This window comes from Passer domesticus, chromosome 1, assembly GCF_036417665.1.
Source record: "Passer domesticus isolate bPasDom1 chromosome 1, bPasDom1.hap1, whole genome shotgun sequence".
Lineage (NCBI taxonomy): Eukaryota > Metazoa > Chordata > Aves > Passeriformes > Passeridae > Passer > Passer domesticus.
In genome coordinates this window covers 43,170,375-43,192,405 of record NC_087474.1, presented here as the reverse complement: position 1 = coordinate 43,192,405, position 22,031 = coordinate 43,170,375, and the positions used below count along the sequence as shown (strand labels likewise).

The 22,031-nt window shown below is 42.9% G+C and overlaps 1 protein-coding gene across 2 annotated transcripts; it reads right to left on the bottom strand.

Moving 5' to 3' along the window:
* Window positions 1-482: 482 nt before the first annotated feature.
* Window positions 483-21,330, bottom strand: BFSP2 (beaded filament structural protein 2). Of its 2 annotated transcripts, XM_064416452.1 has the most exons (7): window positions 20,488-21,330; window positions 13,145-13,227; window positions 11,118-11,274; window positions 7,472-7,633; window positions 2,212-2,343; window positions 1,514-1,734; window positions 483-727 (listed from the first exon to the last, which is right to left on the bottom strand). In XM_064416452.1, exons 1-7 carry the CDS (start codon window positions 21,109-21,111, stop codon window positions 724-726), a joined length of 1,383 nt encoding a protein of 460 aa, XP_064272522.1. In that variant the 5' UTR covers window positions 21,112-21,330; the 3' UTR covers window positions 483-723. The 2 variants fall into 2 exon arrangements, with proteins under 2 accessions (XP_064272522.1, XP_064272519.1); XM_064416449.1 differs by lacking the exon at window positions 483-727 and having other exon boundaries at window positions 1,244-1,734.
* Window positions 21,331-22,031: the final 701 nt, after the last annotated feature.

Genomic DNA, 22,031 nt, shown 5'->3' with positions numbered 1-22,031 from the left:
TATATCAAGAAGTATCAAATTTTCACAAACTGATACTCTGGCTTGGACTTTCAGTATACAGTAAAAGGATGTAGCCTGGATGTAGGCAGAACTGCTGTTGCTCTCCTGCACCTTCAGCTTTTCCAGAAGTTTAGTCTAGACTGAAAAATGTGTTTCTAAGGTACTTTTGGGATGCTTAGATTAATGCTTCTGCTGGTTTACATGTTGCAAAATTAATCATATTGAGTTAGTGGTGCACTTAAACTCCTTTGGCATTATTTGAATTAGATTTCCCACTACTGAGCTGATGGTCTTCTGACACAACAGAGCACTCATTATTTCCATGTGGGTGCTGTGTGCACAGTGGAGGGGTAGCTGAGTCTTGATAAATTTGTACTGTGAAAAGAAAGAGTTAACTTGGTGGGAAGTGGAGAGCCAATATTCTTAATCCACCCCCCTCCAGCTATCATGAAAAATACTGGAAGGAAATAAAAAAATCAAACAAAAGCCTGATATTCTTTATTTTTATTATAATTTTAACAACATGAGTAAATTGAAATCTGTAAGCAAAGCAATTACGTGAAGAGGGTCTAATAAAGTTGTTCAAGCTACAACCTACTTTGATTGTTGAATCAAACTGAATAAAGCAGGCTGCTTTGATGGGTTTTTAGCTTCCACGAACATAATTGGCAGTGACATCTTTTGCTTTAATGGCAATGGTCTTCTGTGAGCTGGGAGTCATAATCAGCTGAAAGTTAAAAAAAAAAAAAAAAAAAGAGATAAAAATTGGTCACTACTACAAACAGGAAAATTGCTGAACCAAGTCCTATCCTCAGTTCAGCAGGTGAAATCTCACCAGCTTCAGCAAGATTTCATTATTGTAAAATTCTCCCTGTCTTGAACAGAAGAGCAAATCAAAATCTGTGGATCAGATTCTCAAAGGTTTCCATGGCTAAGGGTGATAAAGGATCTTAGAAATGCCCAACCAAGCAACCCAACCCAACCACTGTAAAGGTGTTTACAGGTTATTCCCGGAGGAAAAATCTTAAGAATCGGAACCACATTTCTTCAAAAAGGTACAGTCAGTGGTCCAGATTCTGTCCTTGGACTTCAGGACAAACTTACAAGCTTAGTCAGGGAGATTTCCCAGGATCACAGCTATAATATTTGGACTGTATTGAGGGAGGAGGAAGGATGGCATAATATATTCAAATCAGAAAACAACAACATATCTGCTTTGCAGTCACTAATGTAGCCCCTGGTAGTAATGTCACATCTCAGACCTTCAGAGAAGTGAAACTCATGGCATGTTCCCAAACTATGTCCTTCTGTGGTAGTGCTGGAAACCACCCATCTCCAATACATTAGGAATCTCTGATGGGATTTGGTGTGTTCTCCCCCTTTGGCAGCTTCTCCAAACCTCGCCATCTACCAGCCAGCCTTATGAAATGTGAGAAGCACCCCAGTTCTGCTTCCAGCAACCTCACAACCCCTTCCCGGGGAGCATGTTCTCCATCCTTTTAAGGATAAGTACCTGCTTTGCTCTCCATCCAGGAGGCAGTGATATGCAGCAATGTCTTTCTCCAGCTGTTGTTTGCTAGTCAGCAGGTTTTCACGATCCCTCTGCTGCTGCTCGGTTTCTACTTTGATTTCTCCCATCTCTGCCTCCAGCTTGGAAATGACAGAGCCTAGGTTCTGCAATTCGATGTCATGCCAGTGCTTGGCGTCATATAAAGAGTTCTCCAGACCCCTCTTCTGCAAGGACAGGACAGCAGACAATAAATCAATCACTTTTCATATGCTTCATAGTGATTTTTATTCCGTTTTGGCCAATATCTCTATTATATACATATAATATATATATCCTACATATATACTCTGAAAATTCCTTTATTTAGCTACCTTGGTATTAGGTATTATTATTACAAAAGTTGAATAGCTGCACTTTTATAAGGTGCAGATATTCCTCACATTGTCTAGCACTACACTACCAAACAATCTTGGGTACAAATACAGTGAAGATGGAAATTTGGAGCCTGGCTGTCAAATGTGGTACACTTAGAGCACCATTTCATTCAAGAGGAGCCCAGAAATGTCTGGCATCTCTGGAAACAGTATCTGGTGGAAAATGGGATTCATTCCTAACTCTGCGTCCCAAGACAGGAATGTTCCCCTCAGGAGGTGCATTGAGTTCACAGAGAATACACCCACTGAAAACCCAGCATTCCTTACCAAGGTTCTCAAAGATTCGGTTTCTGCTTGCAAGCTCTGTATTTTGCAGGCAGTTTCGTGGAACTCGGTTCTGAGGCCCTCCACCAGCTCTTCCTCCTGGGTTCGCACGGCAGCCGTCGTCTCAGCCTGTTGCTGGTGAAAGAAGGCGACTGTCATCACAACCTACGCAAGTTATGGTTTAGCTTCCTCACAGACCAAACTGACAGTAATGTTTTCACAGTTTGTGGCAATTCTGACTCTTAAGTTTGATTCCTGTGCATTAAATCCCTCGGCTGAATAATTCTGGATACTTCTTAGTGTCAAAATTATCATATTTCTAGGCATTTACTGTAAAATGGCTTATGCATATAAGCATATTTATGTTATCTGTGTCAACAACAGCTGTTCAGAATTCATACTTGTATGTTTAAAATTATCTCTAAAGAGAAAACATGGCTGTAATTGTTCATTTTATAGCCATACTGTAAGATTTCTTAAAAAGTTATGTGTCTTCAGAAGTACTCAAACCTTAATTTTGCACATAAGAGTCTGTGAGTCAGATAGCAAGTCAATCACAGGGGTAAAAAAAAAAATTCCTGTTAATTAAGTCCTAAGTTAATTATGCTATTTCCTGCTCTTACAGCTTGGGGGGTTTTATATGTGTTTAGTTCAGGTTCCTTGAAAATAGGTGGAGGAAAAATTACCTCAGTAAAAATAGAATTTCTATACTTTTTAATAGGGGCTGAGATCAAGGTTTTTCAGCCCAGAGCTCTGGGCTCTCTAGAAAACACAGTTCTTCAGTCAAAACCTACATTTCTTGTGGTTGATGCTAAAATTATACTATGCAAAATCCTTCCATCCTACTCTGAAACTTCATCTTGACCCTGCTCTGTTCTTTTTTTTTTCATTTTAAAAGTAAGACTGAATTTTTAAAAATCTTGGACCATGCACCAAAAATAGGTATTTTTTTGTATTACCATGTGAAGCCCACACCTTGCACATTGTGAATGAAATAGCCTCAGTGGGAAAAGGTCATTTAAATACCAATTAAGTCTCAAACAGAAATTTAGATTTAAGAACCTCTGTTGCAGAGGGCTGATTTTCAATCCAAGCACCAAACCTGTCCTTTCCAGCAAATTGCACAGATCCTGTGTTTTCTGGAAATGCTTTTTTTGGGGCTTGTGCTTCAGAGGGACATAATTCTGCCTTACTGTTCCTGGTGAACCAGTGATCAAGGACCTGCCACTCTTCAGTAAATTGTGTCTCACACCTTCTTGGGCTACGAGGACTGTAAATGCCTCTTTTTAAAGAGATACACAGGGAAGGGAAGGTGCCTTTGCATTTATATTTATGGCCTACACCCATTACCTGAAGCCTGGCTTTGACGTTTACCCTGCTGGTGGCCCAAATGCTACCTGTAAATCCAGCTTGCCCTCAACACAGGTGGCATTGAAACCCTTCCAGGAGCTACCCTAAGCTGTGAACCTGACCATAGTGCTGTGAACAAGAGAACAGGCAGATGGAGTAGATGGAGATGGCTGCATCAGGTCCTGAACACTGAGGAGGACACAGCAAGTGAGCACACACCAAATGCGCTCTAAAGCTTGTGGGACACACGAGGTTTCCCCACCCTCCTCACAGGGTTACCAGCCCCAAGTGTCCGTGTGTGGGGTGCTGCTGGGCATGACACTTGGCCTCAGCTTTGGGGCTCCTTCTGTGGAGAAGTGCAGAAGTAGTCTGTGTGTCCTTTTCACTAGGCAATTCATGTTTTCTGGGGATTTTTCCTATTCCTGAGATGCTCTATAAGGGAAAGGCTATGCATGTGGTGACTACAAACAACTGGATTAATGGAGGGAGAAGATGAAATCATATTCCTAAGTCTTTATCTTGTTGGTGCTTGAGTTTTCTAGGGGTCTGTGGATTTCAAACCTCTGTACAATCTCGAGCCAAGCATTGTACATGAGTGCAGGATCCCTCATTAGTCTGTTTTTCATGGAATCCAGATAATGAAAGAATGGTTAGGAATGGAACACCAACACCCAGAGTTGACCAGGGTGGTATCTAAAGAATGAAAGTTACTTTGAAAAGCTCTTGAGTGTTCTGGGACAGTTTTAGCAAAGTAGAAAAAAAGGGAGAAACAACTGGCATAATTCACAAATTTTTGTCAGAACCTTTTATGAGGACAACAGAGAAAGCTGTGTATTCGTGTGCTCAGGGCAGAACTTTTCCATGGATCAACAGCTGTTCAAGAGACAGAACATGAAGGTCTAGCTCCATTAAGACAGAAGCTTAACAGCTTGATGCCTCAAGGTCTACTGCATTGGGAATAAAGCATGAATTAGAAGGATTTATGGATGACAGAAAACCATACAGATCAGCAATGAGCAGGGGTGGATGTTTGGAATCAAATTACATGAAAGAACAGCACATCAGTAAGTAAAGTATCTTTCCAGGGAAAAATATTAAATAGCATGCATGTCTTGCACATCAGTAAGTAAAGTATCTTTCCAGGGAAAAATATTAAATAGCATGCATGTCTTGCAAGGGTTTGAATTACTTGTGTCAATTTGGGGAAAGATTTTGACCACTACAGACAAAAAAGTGCACAGGTGAAAACAATGGACTTGAGTTTTGAGGTTACTCATCTAAAAAAGGCCCAAGTGAAACCCCATTAGGTATGAATTTAAATTGGTGTGTTTTGGTGCCCAAATGTCCTTGAAAAATTGAGCCAACACAGCAAATCTCATCACAAGACAAAGCAAATGAGGCAAGGTAATTAGTCAGAAAATAACAAAAATACTAAACTACTGCCCTCATGTCTAAGTCAGTGCTAGGACATAATTTGAAACATCTTGGTCTGAGCTGGTCACAGGCACACCAGAGAGTAGGTGCAGAAAAAGGAAATTAAAATATTAGGGGCCAAGGAAAACCTCACAGAGACACACTGAAAAAATTGGTAATGAAGAGCAAAAGGTTGCAGGGAACTGCTCTCCCTCCTGTGATGTCACAAAAGAGCAAGAGCAAGTTTTTCATTGTGTGGACAACCAAGTGATACAACTTAACCACAAAAGACAATTTAAAACCATAAGTTTAGTTGATAAAAGCTAAACTCTTGTCATCTGTATCCATAGCAGTAATCTGAATTGATCTGTGTCTGTAGGAGACAAGGGACACAAAACCGGATCATCTGGGTTTAATTTGTGGGGGAAAAAAACCCTAGAATGTCTTACCAGAACCTATGCAGAACCAGAACTGATTGTTCCAGAAATCTGTGATGTTTTGTTTCTTTATTCAATTAAAAAACCAAACCAAAACTGAAACTAGTAAGAGCTTAGGCTAAGATGGCTGAGTAGGGGTAGGCTGGGTATCAAAGACATGATAGAGCAATGTACTAGGAGCTGTCAATTTTCTCCCCAGATGATATCTCTGAGGAGCTAAAAGACCAGATATTGAAGGTATGAAAGAAATAGGAAGAAAGAAGTTATAAGGGTGTTTTTGCACAGGAGAAGAAGGAGGAGGAGCAAGAAGGACAAGGAAGTGGGAACACTGAAGAATTTGGTGCCATCAGATTGATGCTCATTTTGCAGAAATCTGGCAGTGGGTCAGGAACAGATTTTTCTGGGAAAAGCTCAAGAGGCCACTGAGGATGCCCTGGCTTTTCAGGGCTGCATGTGCTTTCTGTGGAGGCACTCTCCAGGCTCATGTAGTTTATTACTGTGTCACTCACTTCTTTTGGACTGCATGAGCTGAAAATCAGACCCCACAGACTAACTTTATGAAAAATTTGCTTAATAAGTCTGGCATTCTGAAAAACTTGATGGGACCTCTGGAATAAACCCCTCTGCTTGGCTTCTTGTATGTTTCCTAGCAATTTTGGTATCACTGCTGTCACAGGATTTTTCTTCTTTATTTTGAAAATTAACTCAGAGCTTGCACATATGTTTGCAAACATATTTCTTGGTTTTGTTGTTTTTTCTCACTGTTTGCCTTCAATACCCCCTTCATCTCTCATGGCAGCTCTTTACCTTGGAACAGGGGGCATATGTTTATATGGTTTTGCTAAGTATTTCAACAGCACTGCTGCAGTTATGATTTCACAGAATTACAGAATATGCTGAGTTGGAAGAAACCCACAAGGATCATCGAGTCCAGCTCCTGGCTCTGCACAGGATCCATACCCAAGAGCTACACCACGTGCTCGAGAGCATTGTCCAAATGCTTCTTGAGCTCTGTCAGGTTTGCTGTTGTGACCACTTCCCTGGGGAGCCTTTTCCAGTGCTCAGCCACCCTCTGGATGAGGAACCTTTTTCTAACATCCAATCTAAACCTCCCCTGACACAGCTTCAGGCCATTCCCTCAGGTCCTGTCACTGATCAACAGAGAGAAAAGATCAGTGCCTGCCCCTCCTTCTCCCCTCACGAGGAAGTTGCAAACTGCAATGAAGTCTCCCCTCAGCCTCCTCTTCTCCAGACTGAACAAACAAATCGACCTCAGCCACTCCTCACCAGGGTTCCCCTCAAGGCCCTTCACCATCTTTGTTGCTCTCCTGATTTACCCTGTCATGCTCTGCTGTAAGAGCCGGCTCAGAATGAGATGGCTTCTAACATACAGGATCATCCACTGAACTTAATGCTTCAGCTGTGCAAAAATACTTACTTCAGCCAGAAACTTTGGAAAGTGAGTGATCCTTCATGACAGAGAAAAAGCTGCATTAAAAGGCTGTTTCAGACTCAGCATCAGGAGAGGAGAACCCCTATTTAAAGGGAATGGCTATCATCATCACTTTTCATTTCTAAGTTAATATCTAGGTTTCCCACTGCTGCCAGAGGAAACAGTATTGGAGAAATCAAGGAGTCCGTAGTGTAGAGGGCAATGTCTATATTCTTATTTATAGACCCCTGTAAATTATTAAGTGGACGAACAGCCCTAGTAAGAAGGGTAATAACAGTGGCTTATCCTATACAGAAGGTATCAACTGATTAAGTTGGTTTTCCTTAGCCGACATTTCAGAGCCCTTGAAAGGCTCCCACAGATACCTGTGATATGAGCAGGGCCATTTCCACCAGTGCTTAACTCTGTGCATCCCAAGAAGGCCTTTATATTTATAAGTGCCTTCTCCTTTGGACTTGGACCAAAATACTTTAGATTTTTAACATCTTTTCTGTTTCAAAAAGAAAACAACCCAAAAAACACCCAACCCTCTAAGATATTGCAGAATATTAGAGAGATTTTGTGTTTGCTTGATATCCTGTGATGTTGGAGTGGGTTACAGAGTGCTGACCTTGGTACGGAGCAGGGCACCTGTCTCAGCACGATTCTTTTCAATGTCTCTCTCCCAGTGGATTCTGATTTTTTCCAGAATGTCATCGAGGCCACTTCCCAGGGGAACATCAAGTTCTTCCAGCTGAGATCCAGCAAGCTGCTTGTATAATACCTTCACATCCTTGAACAAAAATAACAAACATAAAGAAAGTGAACTGGACAATTGAATGGTATCTTCAGAGAAGCTCAAGGAAGAGCTCTTTTGGTGCCACAAACAGAGAGAGTAATTAAATTTGGTCCCAAAAGCTATCTCTAAATTGATGATTTAGTGCACTGACGGGTTTATTTTTCAGATGTGGATTTTCCTTGCTTCTGCATGGGGTCTCTTCCTGCAGGTCTAGGGTGCTGGAAGAGTTTTCCCCTTGGTGGAAGGAGACTGAAGCCTTGCACCAAAGCAGTGCCTGGAGCAGCCTCTCAACAGTGGCAAGTTTCTCCAGCAGCCAGTGCTTGAGACGTGCACGCTGCACAGCTGGGATCTGAAATCACTACAAGCACTGCCAGTAAAGCTGCAGTGTGGACTTTGGGCCAAGGAACTAACAGCTTACAGGATATCAAAAACTTGCTGCTGCACCATGCAGGAGCATGGGCCTTCCAGCATCTACTGGAAGATACAAGATGTGCAAAGCAGCAGGAGCTCTACAGCCTCGCAGCTTGTGTGAGACAAGTGTGTGTTTTATGCATGTGCATGTTAGATCAAGAGGATTCTCCTCTGTGGCAGCATTCTGTTTCTTCTTTAAATTTAAGTGCTCCAAAAATATGTAGCCATTAGAGAATTAGCAGGTTTAGAATTACTTAAAGGTAGCACATCAGCTGTACATTGTGTTCAGGAACAAAAGAATTAATGAGATTTTCACATGTATCTTAACTGTCTGGCACTGCAATTCTTTTATATCAGCCTGTTTGTGTTACTGGAACAACAAAAAAAGGTAGTGTAAAAGCATCTGGGAATTGCATTTGTAAGAAATGGCCCCTGACAGTGACAATACTGGAAAAAATGGATGGGAATTATGTGAATTATGAACCTGCAAAAATGCAAACCTCAAAATGTGCCCACTCCAAGTTCACAATACCTTCAAAAGGACTTGGCATGGATTTGCTAGTGAGAGCACCAGTGGAAAGAAAGGTTTGAATTAGTTCAGGAAAGTCTTTGGGACTTTATTTTGCCAGAGCTCAGCAATAGTTACTTCTAGCCTTTATTCTGTGACTTCTCTTAAGCAGCTTCCCCAGGTCCTGCTGCCATGGGAAAACCAGGCATGTGCTGAAGTGGTTCTGCAAATGCTCAGGTACTCCCAAAAGGTAAAGAAAAAAGCAACTTTCCACTCTGCAAGGGCTCCTTGCTGGCTACATGAGGATCAAGATGGATCAAGGTGGTTTTCTCGTTATGCCATAGCTACAGACAGAGAACAGCATCAGCACCAGCTTTTCTGGTTTCACAACAGTCATTGCTTTACTTGGAGGTTTAAAGAAGATCTTGTTTATTTCTACAATTTTTCTCTTTACCCTCTTATCTGAAACAACTTCAATCTTCTTCTCTCTTCCTGGTAATGAAGCCAATGGTTATTTTCTGCAAAATGCCAGCCTTGGAATTAGACTGATGCAAGTGGGGAGCTGGTGGTGCAACCTCATCTTGGCAAGCCAGTGGTGCTGAAATCTTGTGGTTGGAGGAACAACTGGTAAGAAATTTAAGGTAGGATAGTACCTTGCTTTCATGAGCCATCACAATTCAAGCTCTATCTTACTTTTGAGGCACCAGCACAGTTGCTTGCTCTCCCTTATGAGGGATTAGTAACAGCTCCATATTCAAGTCCCCATGAATAAAGATGCTGATTTGTATTCAATCCTGAAATCCCTGCTGAAGGAAGCAAACCACCTTCATGCAAATAGCATTGGTGAATGCAGTGAGTAAGTGGGAAAGTATTGCAAAATTGGGTAGTATGAGCTTATCTTCTGGCTGCCTGTCTGTGGTGGTGCATCCTCCCCACCCACTGGGGCCTCTCTGTGGATTCAGGAATTCTTTATAGACCTCACCCTTGGTCAATCAATGGCTTCTGGACAATTAAGTTTCCCTTGTGTTTATCAGAAACACTGTCTGTTCCTAGGAGCTTCTGGTGCCTAACTAAGGAAGGGGGTGAGATAGTCAGCTATCCTAGCATAAACTTGGAATATTAGTTGCCTGAATAATAGCTCAAGTGGAACAATATTTTTGTTACCAGACTTCTGAGGAAATCTCCAGTAATTACCGTCTTGGATCACAGCCAGGATGGGGATTGACAGATGACTGGAGCAAATCATCTTGGGACTCTATAAACAGTAGTCCTGAGTGAGGCCCTTGAGAACTGGACTGCAGTGGGCTGTGAGCAGCAATCTCCCTCTGACTGGGACACCTCTCAGAGCTACTGAGCTCTCAAGTTTGCAATATTCAATACTTGTTGCCAAATGCTGATGGGGTATCCCCACTACCCCTCAAGGCTCAGCCCTCACCTGTTGAGAGATGCAGAAGCATCTGACTTGGTGCTTCTGAGATGCAGAAGCATCCACCTTGAGTACTGCACTGAACTTGAAGGAAATTTTTAACAGGCACCTTTGAACAAACCTCTTCATGTCTGTTTGTGTGAGTGTGTGAATTGGTTTAAATACCCTATAGCAAGAATAGTATGAATACTGCCATCCCAGATCTGCAGTTATGTTACCGCTGCACTTACAGGAAAACCTATTGGATCATTTTGTAAATGTTAAATTAGTCAGTGATCAGGTGCTGACAAATCCTATAGCTATAAACCATTGACCAAGTCTGAGGTCGAGTTTGGGCTCAGCTGCATCTAATCTCCATCAGGAGTTTAGAAAGAAAGGAGGTCTGCTCTGAGCTTCATGACTCAATGGGAGGGCCTCCCCTAACCCTTTTGAACCTTTATCCTTTAGCACCTTTACCCTCTACATCCCCAATTTCCAGGTAAATTATTCTAGATTGATTCTAATCCAATTTTCCTTTGTGAGCTTCATTATATAGTAAGTAATAAAATGAACCTTGCCATCAAAGTTAAATTGCACTTTCACATCCCATATGAAACCTGATTTTGCCAGCACCTTTGATGATGATTCTTTAGAGTCATTCCTTCATGCCACTGTACCTGTGACTTTCTTCAGTATTGTGCTTCTCAAGAGAGATTCAGTTTTGGGAACTGAGTGCCTTGCTAAGCCAAGCAGCTTATTTTCATAAGAACCTGGTTAATGCTCAACATTAGTGCAGCAGGACCAGAGCTGGTGCCCTGCACATGCATTTTCTTGCTGAGATATCCACATGTATGACTGTGCAGCCCCTTGACCATCATTGGTGTCTGACAAGAAATGAAGGGATGGCATCTCTTCCACATCACATTTATCAAACAAGAAAGGGTTAACACCTACATGTAAGTAATTTGATAAGGCCTCAGGGGTTAGTCCTCTAAGTTAAAAGAGAAGGAAGAAATAGGAGTAGGTTTCAGGAAAATCCCCCCCCTGCACAGACACAGGTGGAGTTTGTGATGTTTGCTTTGCACTAGATATGTGATACCAACCAGATGAAACAGGCACACATTGGCTTTGCAGTATCCCGAGTCTGCACTTACTTCTTCATGATTCTTTGACAGCAAAGCTAGTTCTTCCTTCATGCTTTCTATCTGACTCTCCAGATCCATTTTAGTTAAATTAGCATCATCAATCACTTTATATAGGGAATTAATTTCATCTTCCACTGCCTTTCTGAATGGCTGCTCATTTTCATACCTGCAATGGAAAAAAAAAAAAGCCCAACTTCAACACAGCACAACTCAGCAAGTAAAACCTGTCCTTTTTTTTCTGAATACTATTTCTGCTAATCAGCGAATGTGTCCCAGACAGAGGCACAGAAACACAGACAGTATACTTTGCTCTCACCTTATCTCTTTGTACTTGAAGTTAACTGCCTGAAGTGCCCTGTCATTAATTCAGAGTGTAAGAAAACAGGCCAAGTTAGCAGTATGTGCTATGGTAGTTATCAACCTGATAGGATTCCAGAAAAAGCAGGGAGAGGCTCATGGTTTCTTGCTAGATCTGATATTTATCTACAGTATCACCATGGGTGGCTTTTTCTCAGTTGGCATCTTACAGTCTTGGCTGTAAAATGAGAATACCTACTCACTTGTCTACACAAAAACCTTTTAGAGTAATGGTTAAAGAAAAAACATCAAGCATTATTTTTACTAACGGACATGCTGATGGAAGTCTGGCCAATGTTCCAGGGTCCTGGCCCATTCCTAAGACCAAATCCCAGTACTATCAAAATAAAAAGGAAATTTCTGTGGTTGGTTTGTCAGCTAAAATTGCTATTGGAACAAACGGCTCATTTCCAAACTATGGCTGTAATGGTAGGGGGATTTTGGCAAGAACTTTCTATTCCAGAACACTGCTTGCTGCATTGCTCTTGTTTGTAACTTTTTGGTTTAGGCTTTCCATTGAAATTGGATTGCATTGTGAATTTCCTTGGGTGGGAGACATTTGTGCCAAACCTGTCCAACCTGGGGGCCTGGAGGGGCTGGCAGGTTAGTTGGGAACCTGCTTCATAAACACTTTGCTCCTTGATAACCACCTTCAATGCTGGGAGTTTAAAGCTTGGGAGAGTGATCCCAGGAGCTTTCACTATGCAGTAGATTGATTCAACATTGTTTTTGTTATGTAGACTGCTCATCCAAATCAGCTGACACTTCTAAAAAGTATTTTTTAAAGCTACATAAAATATGAATGTAACTTGCTGGATGTAAAGCCAAATGAGTATCTCAGAGTTGTACCTTTCTGAAATAAAAAGCAAACTTAAGAATGATTAACACATTTTGGTTTTATGATTAAATAAAATAATGCCAGAGAGAGAGAAAAAAAATTTTAAGGGATGATAAGCCATAGGAGATAAAAATCAATTAATTTGACGTGTGTTTTTTGTGTCAGAGCTTTCAAAAAAGCTATTTGTAAATGAATGAGACCATTATGAGTATAAAAAGCTAGAAGGATCACATCTCCTGAGTAAAATCTAAAAAGGTTCATGCAATCATACACATGACTATCAGGCTTTTCAAACAGAAAGATAATAAAAAAGTAGTTTGCCAATGTTTAAAATCTTCTTTTGTTTCTTATTTTTCTCAGTAAAGGGTAATCAGCACAGCCCATTTCTGTTGTCGTGTCTAACATTTCCACCCATGTCTGTAGTGGTGCAGTTTTACTTTGCGGCTGTAGCAGAATGATTATTACTTCCAAAACCACTTGGTTTTGGCACAGAAGTACTAAAAATTACAACTAAAAAGCACATGAAATTTTGCCTTTATAAAATCCCAACTCAATTTTGAATGAATACTGGCCTCTCACTGAGAGACCAATGTCTGTGTTAAGACTAGCTTAGGTCATTTTGCTTGTGCTTGTGCACATTTTCGTTACTATGAATCTTCAAAATCTTCCAAAATAATGTTAGCACCATTGCTATTTTTCTCCCAAATCAGGGTGTTGAATATGAATATGCAACTTTAAAAATAAGCCCATTCTACTCCATAGCATTACACCCTTACAAATTAAGTGTTAACTAAGGCAAAGTTTGAAGAAAGTGGCCAGCTGTGTGGCACCACAGGACTACCTGTCTTTGAAATCTTCAGCACAGGCTTGAATATTCTCGGTGTGCAGCATAAGACGAGCATTTTCAAGGACTGCTTCACCCACCTAGAAGAAAGATACAACAGAGCTCAAGCAATGATCAGCTTCAGCACATGTGGATGTACAACAGATGTACAGCTTTGATTCTGAAAATAATCCTTCATCCTAGGGCTGTTCAAGTGGCTCATTCCAGATAACTTAATCAATTATTTCTGTACATATAAGTTCACAAATTCTCGGCAAACAAGCTGTAATTTGTCATCAAACTTCTCATTCCTCCTAAGCCCTCATCTTGTAGTAACACATTTATTCTGATCACCAGCTCTTTGCAAGGGGCAAAATTCATTGCTGTGCTCAAGGTACTTTCATCATTTAAGTCCCACTTATACTTTCTAGATACAATTTAAGTAGCACTTATGCAGTTCCTATTCTACTTCCCATATTAGCAGTCCTCTTCAGGGTCGTCCTCCTCAGGGAGCCACGGAGTACTTGTTGCTCCTGCCGCCTGCGAGCCCTCCTCAGCTCCCAGAGTGTCGTTTTCCTTCTCCTATGGGATCCTCTAGGCTCTTGCGATAGATATGAGACCTGAGAAGCCTTCAAAGATTATTACACTGATTGGAAAGATTGTGCAAATCAGATTGTGGCATCACTGCAATGGCTCTGGGGTGTATCTCTAACCTTTCAAGAGGTACTTGAGGGGTAAGTAAACCAGAAAGGCTTGTGACTTGGCAGCTTGTTGTGATTCAGGAAGGTTATATAAAATGATAAAAAAAGAAAAAAAGACCACTGCCTGCCCTGGAGTCACATGTGTACTGAACTATGGAGGTGACCATGCAGAATTCAGTACCAGGCTTGGAGTGATCACCTCTGCAAGTAAGTGTCTGGGAGCTCCAGTAACCCCATGATCCACACTGTCACTCTGAAAGAGCTGAACTAAATATTTCTTTGGTCTTTTTCAGGAGACACCCATGAAGATTTGCAGTTAAAACTAAATCACCTCATGAAAAAGATCAGATTTTTAAGCTGGCCAAGAGAGTTCTTGAAGCAGAAAAATCTTTCCTTAGATAATTAAGTCTGTAACTAAGATTGCAAATCACCCAAAGCATTTTGCTTCTCCAAGGTGAAACACACCATTCAATATGGAAACATCAAGGCTGCATCCAGACAAGTTATCTCACGTGGGATTGTTGTCCTATGTTCCCACCTGCCCTGAGGCTGCTTGGTGATGGGGTGAAGGTGGGCATGCAAGGATGAAGCATTTCTAGGTGGTAATTAACATTTACCCTCATGGACCGTGGCTTACTGCTCCAAATGTCTTACAAATGTTTGGACCAACAAATATGTAATACCTGAAGGCATCTGATAAGGAGAAATGTGGATAAATAACCTGTTCTTCATTATCCATTATGTCTATAATGGATCAGGAAGTTAAAAGCACTCTACATCTTGTCAATCTGATGATGAACAAAAGTTAAAAAGTGGTTTTCTTCATTCTCACCTACTGTTAGGAAAAAACAAGTAAGGTGGTTGGGGCTGAAGCTTGTTTTACACCATTGCATGGGGAACGTATTTTTCTTCAATAAATATGGGATTTCTTGTCCAATTACAACAATATAATAGAGGGATAGGCCATCTCAGACACATTTCATGAAAAAAGCATCTGGATAGTGGAGAGAGGTTCTGTAAATACTGCCACTTGGGGTGAAAAAAAGTGCCCAAATTTTGGCATGGGAAAGTTGGGGAGTGCAGCAAAAGCACAGGACTCAGAGATGTCATGAAAGCCACAGGTGTGGGCAAAGAGATGGTCCCTCACCACACACCAGCCAGCTCTACTGTACAGCACACAAGTACAGAAGTGTTCTATGTGCTTGTTTGCACACACAACTGGCTGCTCTTCATTGTTCAACCCCTTATTTCCTTCTCCCTGATCTTTTTGCAGCCTCACTTTACCAGCATTATCCTAACTCCCCAGACCCTGTGTTGTCCATCTCTGGCATTTCAGAGCAGCTGAGCAGAGCTGGGGCTTTGGGGACATGCTGCTCTTCTGTCCTCAGGTTCCCTTGCACCAGGACACCTTAGTTTCTCCTGAAGGATGGAAAATTGGCATTTAGTCAGCACAGAAGTAGAGAGACCTCTGACACAAGCTCTGAAGTCTTGGTTCCCTCTGATTTGGATGAGTCGTGAAAGTCCTTTCCTAGGCTTTCAGAAGAAGAGATCTAAGTCTTCCATCTAGGGGTTCTTTTGTTTGATTTAATTCTCCTATTAATCAACAGCTGGATGCAAACACACAGCATTAGTGAGACAGATTTGTAGCCACTTTGCTGACATATATACTAAAACACATGATGCAGCAGTTTAGGAAACCCCTTCTTTGTGCCCATTGGGAATGAGAGGCCTTGCAATGCTGCAAGCACTTGGACATTGCCTCCTCTGCTTGTAAAGCAGAAGGCAGTGCTGTCCTGCCTCGCAGAGCTTCTGGGAGGTTTAAGTCACTGATGCTCATGTGACATTCAAAGAGCCAAAATGGAAGGAGTTAAAAAAAATGCAAATATTATTGCTAACAATAGCTCCTTTCAGTCACACGTTGTCTTTCAACACTCAGTTCTGTGATGCACATACACCTTTTGATCACAATTTTTTTTCCTCTTGAATTAACAGTGAATATTCATGGTATTAAACATCTTAACTACAAAGCAGCAACAATTTTCTTTGACTTCATTGTGATTTTGTGGACATGAAAATGCAATGTTAATTTTTGGGAAGAAAAGTCTCCTAAAAATCTGCATCAATATGCTGGCCCATTTGCTGGGTTACAATTGGCATCAAGGATAAAACAGCTGCTTCAACAGAGTGGGCAAATGCCAGACTGATGTCATACAGACATTTACAGAAAGAATTTACTCCTTGTCCCTGGTGACTAGCAACTTCTGATTTTTAACAGAGATTTGGCCAAGTTTGGCATGGCAAGATTTACTGTGCCTTTCAAATTCTTAGCTGTGCTTTATCTGTAGCTTTGTATACTTTTGCTATTCTTACAAAAGTCTAAATCCTTTCTGACTGCTACTAAATTCATGGCCTCAGGTGTGGCCTGTGATAATGAATCTCATGGTTTAATTATTCATGTAATGGAAACTTCTCTAGCTTTTAAGTTCACTTCAGTAAAGCAAAGGCCTCCATGGGGAAAGATCAGAAGATGTTGATCTAGTCTTTCCTTCCACACCCACAAGGAAATAGTTGATACCAGACCATTGCCTCCAAGACATTTTAATTCACAACTAAAATCAGGCTAAAAGCCTGCAGGCTACTGCCAAGCAATAAACTCTTAATGGTCTTGGTCATGCTTTCCATGTTGACCCCTTTCTCGGAGCCTGAAGGAGGAAACCTCAAAGGTGGCAAGGGCAGCATTTGTTGCATGGCCTCAGGAAAGTAATACCTGGAGAGAGGCTGAGACTGATGGCTCCTTTCCTGATTCCTGCTGCATCCAGGGAAATTCAACTTTGTGTATACATCAAATACTTTATAAGTACACAGGACAGCATCAAAGAATGCCTGGTCCTCAAACCTCTCAAAGAGGTTTCAAGGAGAAACCTCTTCAAGAAATTATCTACAAAACTGTGATGTTGCCCAAGCACAAGGAGAAAACCTCGCACCCCCTCACAGCTGCCTGTGAAGGCAGCCCAAATTTATGCTGTTGGAGGTGGCTGAGAGAACATGATTAAAACTAATTCACTGCCATCGTCTATAGGGCAGTTGATGAAGCTTTGTGCCATTTTGTGGGAGTTTGTTGTACCCTTAGATGAGTAGCAGAGCGCTATTTCACCCATTTACAGACACTGATCACGCACCGTGTTGTGCTAGAGTGTGTCACCAGTAACACTCAGAGGCTCTTCTGACCCTAAAGCAAATAAATTAGTGGATGTGAGTCCAAATGTGGCAATTCCTCAGGCTGTTAGACCTGCGAGTTCTCCAGGCTTAATATTCACACTGATTAAATGATAGAAAGGCCAAGTGCAAATACAAGTAGCTCCATAGGAAAACTCTGGAGGCCTTTCAAATGCTCCCAATCACACACAGGATGTCATGATCAGTCACAGCCATGATAAAATTAGTCCAGGATGTTGATTCCTTCTTCTGCTTTTGTGTTTACGCCTGTGATCTGAACTGCACTATGTGTCATCTCATAGACAAAATAAATCTCTGTGTTTCCCATGCAGCTGTAATTGAGCAGTCATGGAGGCTGAGCTACCCTCTTCTCTCTGTAAACTCACTCAGATTGTTTCAAGCATCCACTTCTGCCAGGTGCTGCCCTGTTCCCTGGGAAGGAATTGCCATTGCAAACAGTCTCCTATTCTGCAGAAGAGACACATTTGATTAGAGATAGAATTTTCCACAAGAAGACCAGGATGAAATCTGGAGAAGAGTATGCGTAGGGTAAAATTTATATTTCTGTCATGAAATTGTAATTCTGTCATATGAATTCCTCTTGGCAAGGATTTCTCATTTCCCTCTTTTCCTGCAAAAATCCTCTCACTTTGTCCCAATTAGTGTGTGTCCACCTGCTCTGCTAAAAGCCAGCTGCCCAGGCGGGTAATTAACCTTGTGAGCTGGATAGTGGCTTTCCGTCATTCAGATCCCACCAGTGATCCCCTGCTGCAGCCATGGCTCTGACAGCTGCAAGGAAACACGAGTGGTTTTTCCTGAGGGATCTTGTGCTCACACACACCCTCTGAGTCACTCGTTGACTCGTTTTTCCCCTTAGCTCTGTGTTTGGGAGATATGCTGGCACCAAGCTGTTTTTGCTGGCAGTGCAACTACCCAAAATTTGGGATGCTGGAGCACATCCCAGGGAGGGCAGAAGGGAAATAGGACTTCAGGTCTGCTGGGGTCTCTCCTGTGTCACGGCAAGGATGGACCTGTCACATTTGTGATTTTGAGACCAGGAGAGCCCTTTGTGGCCATGTCCATGTCTTTTCAGTAGCAGGGCAAGAGGAAAGGCCTCCTGCTTAGAAGCCCTCTCAATTCTGTATTTTTCTTTGCTGTTTCTTGTTCAAAAACTGTTCCTATCGTGAGAGCTTGGGCTAATCCAGGTGCCTACCTGAGTGTTTTTCCCCCTAAAATTTTCATAGCTCCTTTATGCAAATGACATTGAGGGGCTTTACAGCTGCCAGGCATTTCTCCCCACCGAACCCATGGGCCTGGCTGGGAATTGAAATGAGTGCTCAGATTTTACAAGAAGCTGAAAATGGGGTATGCCACTTTTAAAGAAATCAAGGTGGATGTGGAGATCTGCAGAAAATCTGAATATATTCCCAAAAATTACATTTAGGGGTGTATCTGCCAGGTGTCTCTCATTTCTGCTTCACCTCGCTCCTGAATGCTGTTTCCTTTTCTGTTTGGGATGTGTTGTGGCAAGAGGGTTCTGACTTCATGTGATTTCAGCTGTTTCTGCAGCAACTGATTTTGACATTATTTTAATAAATGTGGTGGTTTTGATGTAGATGCTGGCATAATTTTACCAATTAGCTCCAGGACGAATGAGCTAATTGGTGTTTGGGCTGGATAGGGTCCTACTTTCATTTTTGGTTAAATGCTTAATAAAAAGAAGCAAAGAAATCTATTAATCAGAATTGAACATAACAGCTTGGATCACATCCGTGAAAGACAAAACCCACTAAGTGATGCCTCTTTTATTGATTTAATTGAAGCAATTCAGAAGATTTTATGTGTTCTCTGATGTGTTTTGATAGTTAAATAGATACGGATGATGCTAATCTTTTTCTCTTCTCTGATATTCACAAATGCTGTTACTATATGGCTTTATTTTTCCGATTTTCATATAGGAAGAGCCTGATATTCAGGCTAGATTTCATTACAAGATGCTCTTATTCATTCACAAAAAAGAGGTAGAGGCAAGGATGACTACAAAGGAAGGTTGAAAGGAAAGCAATTTGGATGAAAAATTATCACATTTGCAGGTTCATCTGCACTGCAATGTTGGGGGTTTATATAATGAAAAATCAAGCAGTCCTTTCTAAATGGTCCTTTCCTATGGTCCCACATTTTTGGGCTTAACCATAAATCCCTGTAGGATTTACAGGTGAAGTCTACAACTACGAAATGCGACACTGGTGTGGAGAACACGGGATGGCGGCTGCAAAGGATTAACTCCCTGTCCCCTATCAAAGTCCCCATCGTCCCCAGTGAGATAATAGGTTCAAGGAGATGGCTTTTTGTTCCCCAGATTCAGAGCACCCCTTTACTTCAGCAGCTGCTCCCTTCAGGAAGCAATAACATTAGTACTAAAAGGTAGCAACTTTAAAAGCTGGTGCTTGACTGGGCGTTTCTGCTGACACGATCTTTGCACAACAGCTTATGCCAACACGTTCAGGGTTGAAGCAACGTTTGTAGTGTTCTGGGAGAACACCTGCCCTAAAAATGCAAAGCAAAACTGGCCAGCCCAAGTTAAAACACACATTTGTCCCAGGCGACTTAAAGAGGGCTTTCAGGCTTTCTGAAGACCCAGTGGTGGCATTTTCTGTGCCTGCACAAGCGCTGCTGGGAAGAGGTGTGCGAGATGCCAGACTTTGAATCCTGTCTGCTGCCACTGGCTGGGAGCTGGGAAGCCAGGCTTGTGTGGTGCACCAAGACCTCAGCAGACAGAGCCCTGTGTCTGCTGCAAGCAGGACATCAGCCTGCAAGGCCTTACTGGCCAGCAAAAGCAAATCCTTCCTGTCCATGAGGTCAATGCAGACACCATTTCACACCTCTACAATAAATAACTGTGTCGTATGGAAAAGGTGGGAATAAGGGATGCTGGGGTGATAGCAAAGAAAAGGAAGGGAGCCACTCATTTGTAGCCATGTAATTATTATTTTACAATAATAGAGCATTTGAAAATGTTATTAAGCCAACAAGGGAATTAAGTAAAAATATGAATTGCTGATTAAAACAAACCAAACCCGCAATGTGCTTGCAATATCATGTTGAAAGATAACCTAATTCAGTCCTAGCAGATTTCTTTCAATAATTTTGATACTCACTGTAATAACCACAGACTTAAAATAAGAATAAAAATAAAGGAAAAAAACCCCCACCCGTCCTGATCGGCCCAGACTTCGGCGCCTTGGGGTGCACTTCAATCGCTCCCATGCGCACGATGCCTGAGGCAATTAATAGGCATAATAATGCTAATTATCATGAAGATAGATTTTAAACTCTCTGTCTAGGGCTCCTCGCCTTGAAATCAGAGGCAGTCATGAGCAGCCTGGTCCCTGGCCGCCCGGAGCCGCCGAAGACCCGCGCACTCCGTCCCGCTCCGGCGCTCACCTGGTGGTAAATCGCCTCCCAGTTCTCCCGCAGCGCTCCCCAGCTGCTCACGCTGGCCGCCTTCTTGTCCAGGTAGACTCTGATGTGCTCCTCCAGCTCCTGGTTGACCTGCTCGAGAGCTCGCACCTTCTCGATGTACTCCACCAAGCAGCCATTCAGGCTTTCGTAGGAGAGACCCCTGCCCTTATCCAGCCCCGGGGCCAGGGGCACGGCGGCGGCCGAGCTGCGGAGACCCTGGAGGAAGACGCTGCTGATGCCCAGGGCTCTACGGGACACTCGGGTGCCCAGGCTGCTCACGCCGCCGGTGGGAACGGTGCCCACGTAGACGCCGGGGGGTCTCGACAGGCTCCCCCCGCCTCCGACGCTCACCCGGCGGCCGGGCGGCCCCGAGCTCTCCGCCGCCGAGGTGGAGGGCTGCTGCCCCAGGAAGGACGACCGGCGCCTCGGCAAGGGCATGTTGTCGCTCCAGCCTGCCGAGCACCGCCGCTCAGCCCGGCCGCCTGGCCCCGCACTGGCGGCAGGGATGTGCCGAGCCCAGCAGGATGGGGCTCGCCTGGGATTTCGGCTTTGTGCGACGGCTTTCTGGAAGGGGGGCTTTGTGCTGCCTGGGAGCGCCCGTCGCATTGTCCGGGCGGCCGCTGGGTCAGCAGTCCCATTGCAGGGGAAATCTCCCTGCTGCTGCTGCTGCAAATGTGGCAGATGAAAAGCACAATGGTGTTTACGGGGACAGCGGGACGGGGATTCAGTACAATGCTCGTGTTAAAATACCAGCAGTGTTTTCTACGCTGACTCCCGGATGATTTCCTACCCTTATAGCCGCAGGTATCCCGTTATATACTGCAAATACATCTGCTTCTCACACCAGTGCTCGCTCCAGACATAGTCTACGTCAGCAAGACATTTCCTAACTTAGCAAAACCCAAACCTCTGTGGAGTCACCTGGGCCACAGCTGAGCAGAGCCGAGCCAGCCTTTTGCCCCTGCAGAGCATCGAAGGCTCCCTTAGGTCTGCTGCAGCTTCTGGGTTTCTCTGCAATTTGGCTTCACTACCCACTCAAGGGATATTGACACAAGCCCAGCAGATTTTATAGGGACAAGCACCCTCATGTTCAGCCCCTCTCAGTCAGTTTAACTTCACGTTATCAATTGCACTTTGTCTACTCAGCAAGGCCTTCTTTGCCTGCATAATGTGGTGACAAAGTGAGGCAACTGTGAATTAAAAGAAAAGGGCAAAGCAATCCAAGAGATTTATTGCAGGGAAAGGGGAAGATTTCCTCTGCTATTCCTTTTATGTCACTATTTTTTAGCTACTAGTAATCAGGTGGGTAGTTTATAGGTAATAATAAGTAATAAGTAGGATGTGTTCCTGGTACAGTGCAATCCTTCACAACACAGTATTAGGTCTGGCTTTTTCTACCTACACACAGGGATAGTTCACAGCCAGGATGCTGTTCCAGTGTAGGATCACCATGTGCATCTTTGTAGGCACGATTGCAATGTGCTGATGTTGGGCATTGCCCTAGTGCAGTGTAGGTTTGTGCAGGG

Bases quoted from the DNA above. Each gene is read 5' to 3' on its own strand.
- BFSP2 (XM_064416449.1), bottom strand. From the start codon at position 21,111: ATGCGACGGGCGCTCCCAGGCAGCACAAAGCCCCCCTTCCAGAAAGCC. The intron at 11,275-13,144 runs GTAGTCCTGTGG...TTTCCATTGCAG, and splicing joins GCTGAAGATTTCAAAGACAG to GTATGAAAATGAGCAGCCAT. The intron at 2,344-7,471 runs GTCAGCACTCTG...TTCTTTCACCAG, and splicing joins GTGCCCTGCTCCGTACCAAG to CAACAGGCTGAGACGACGGC.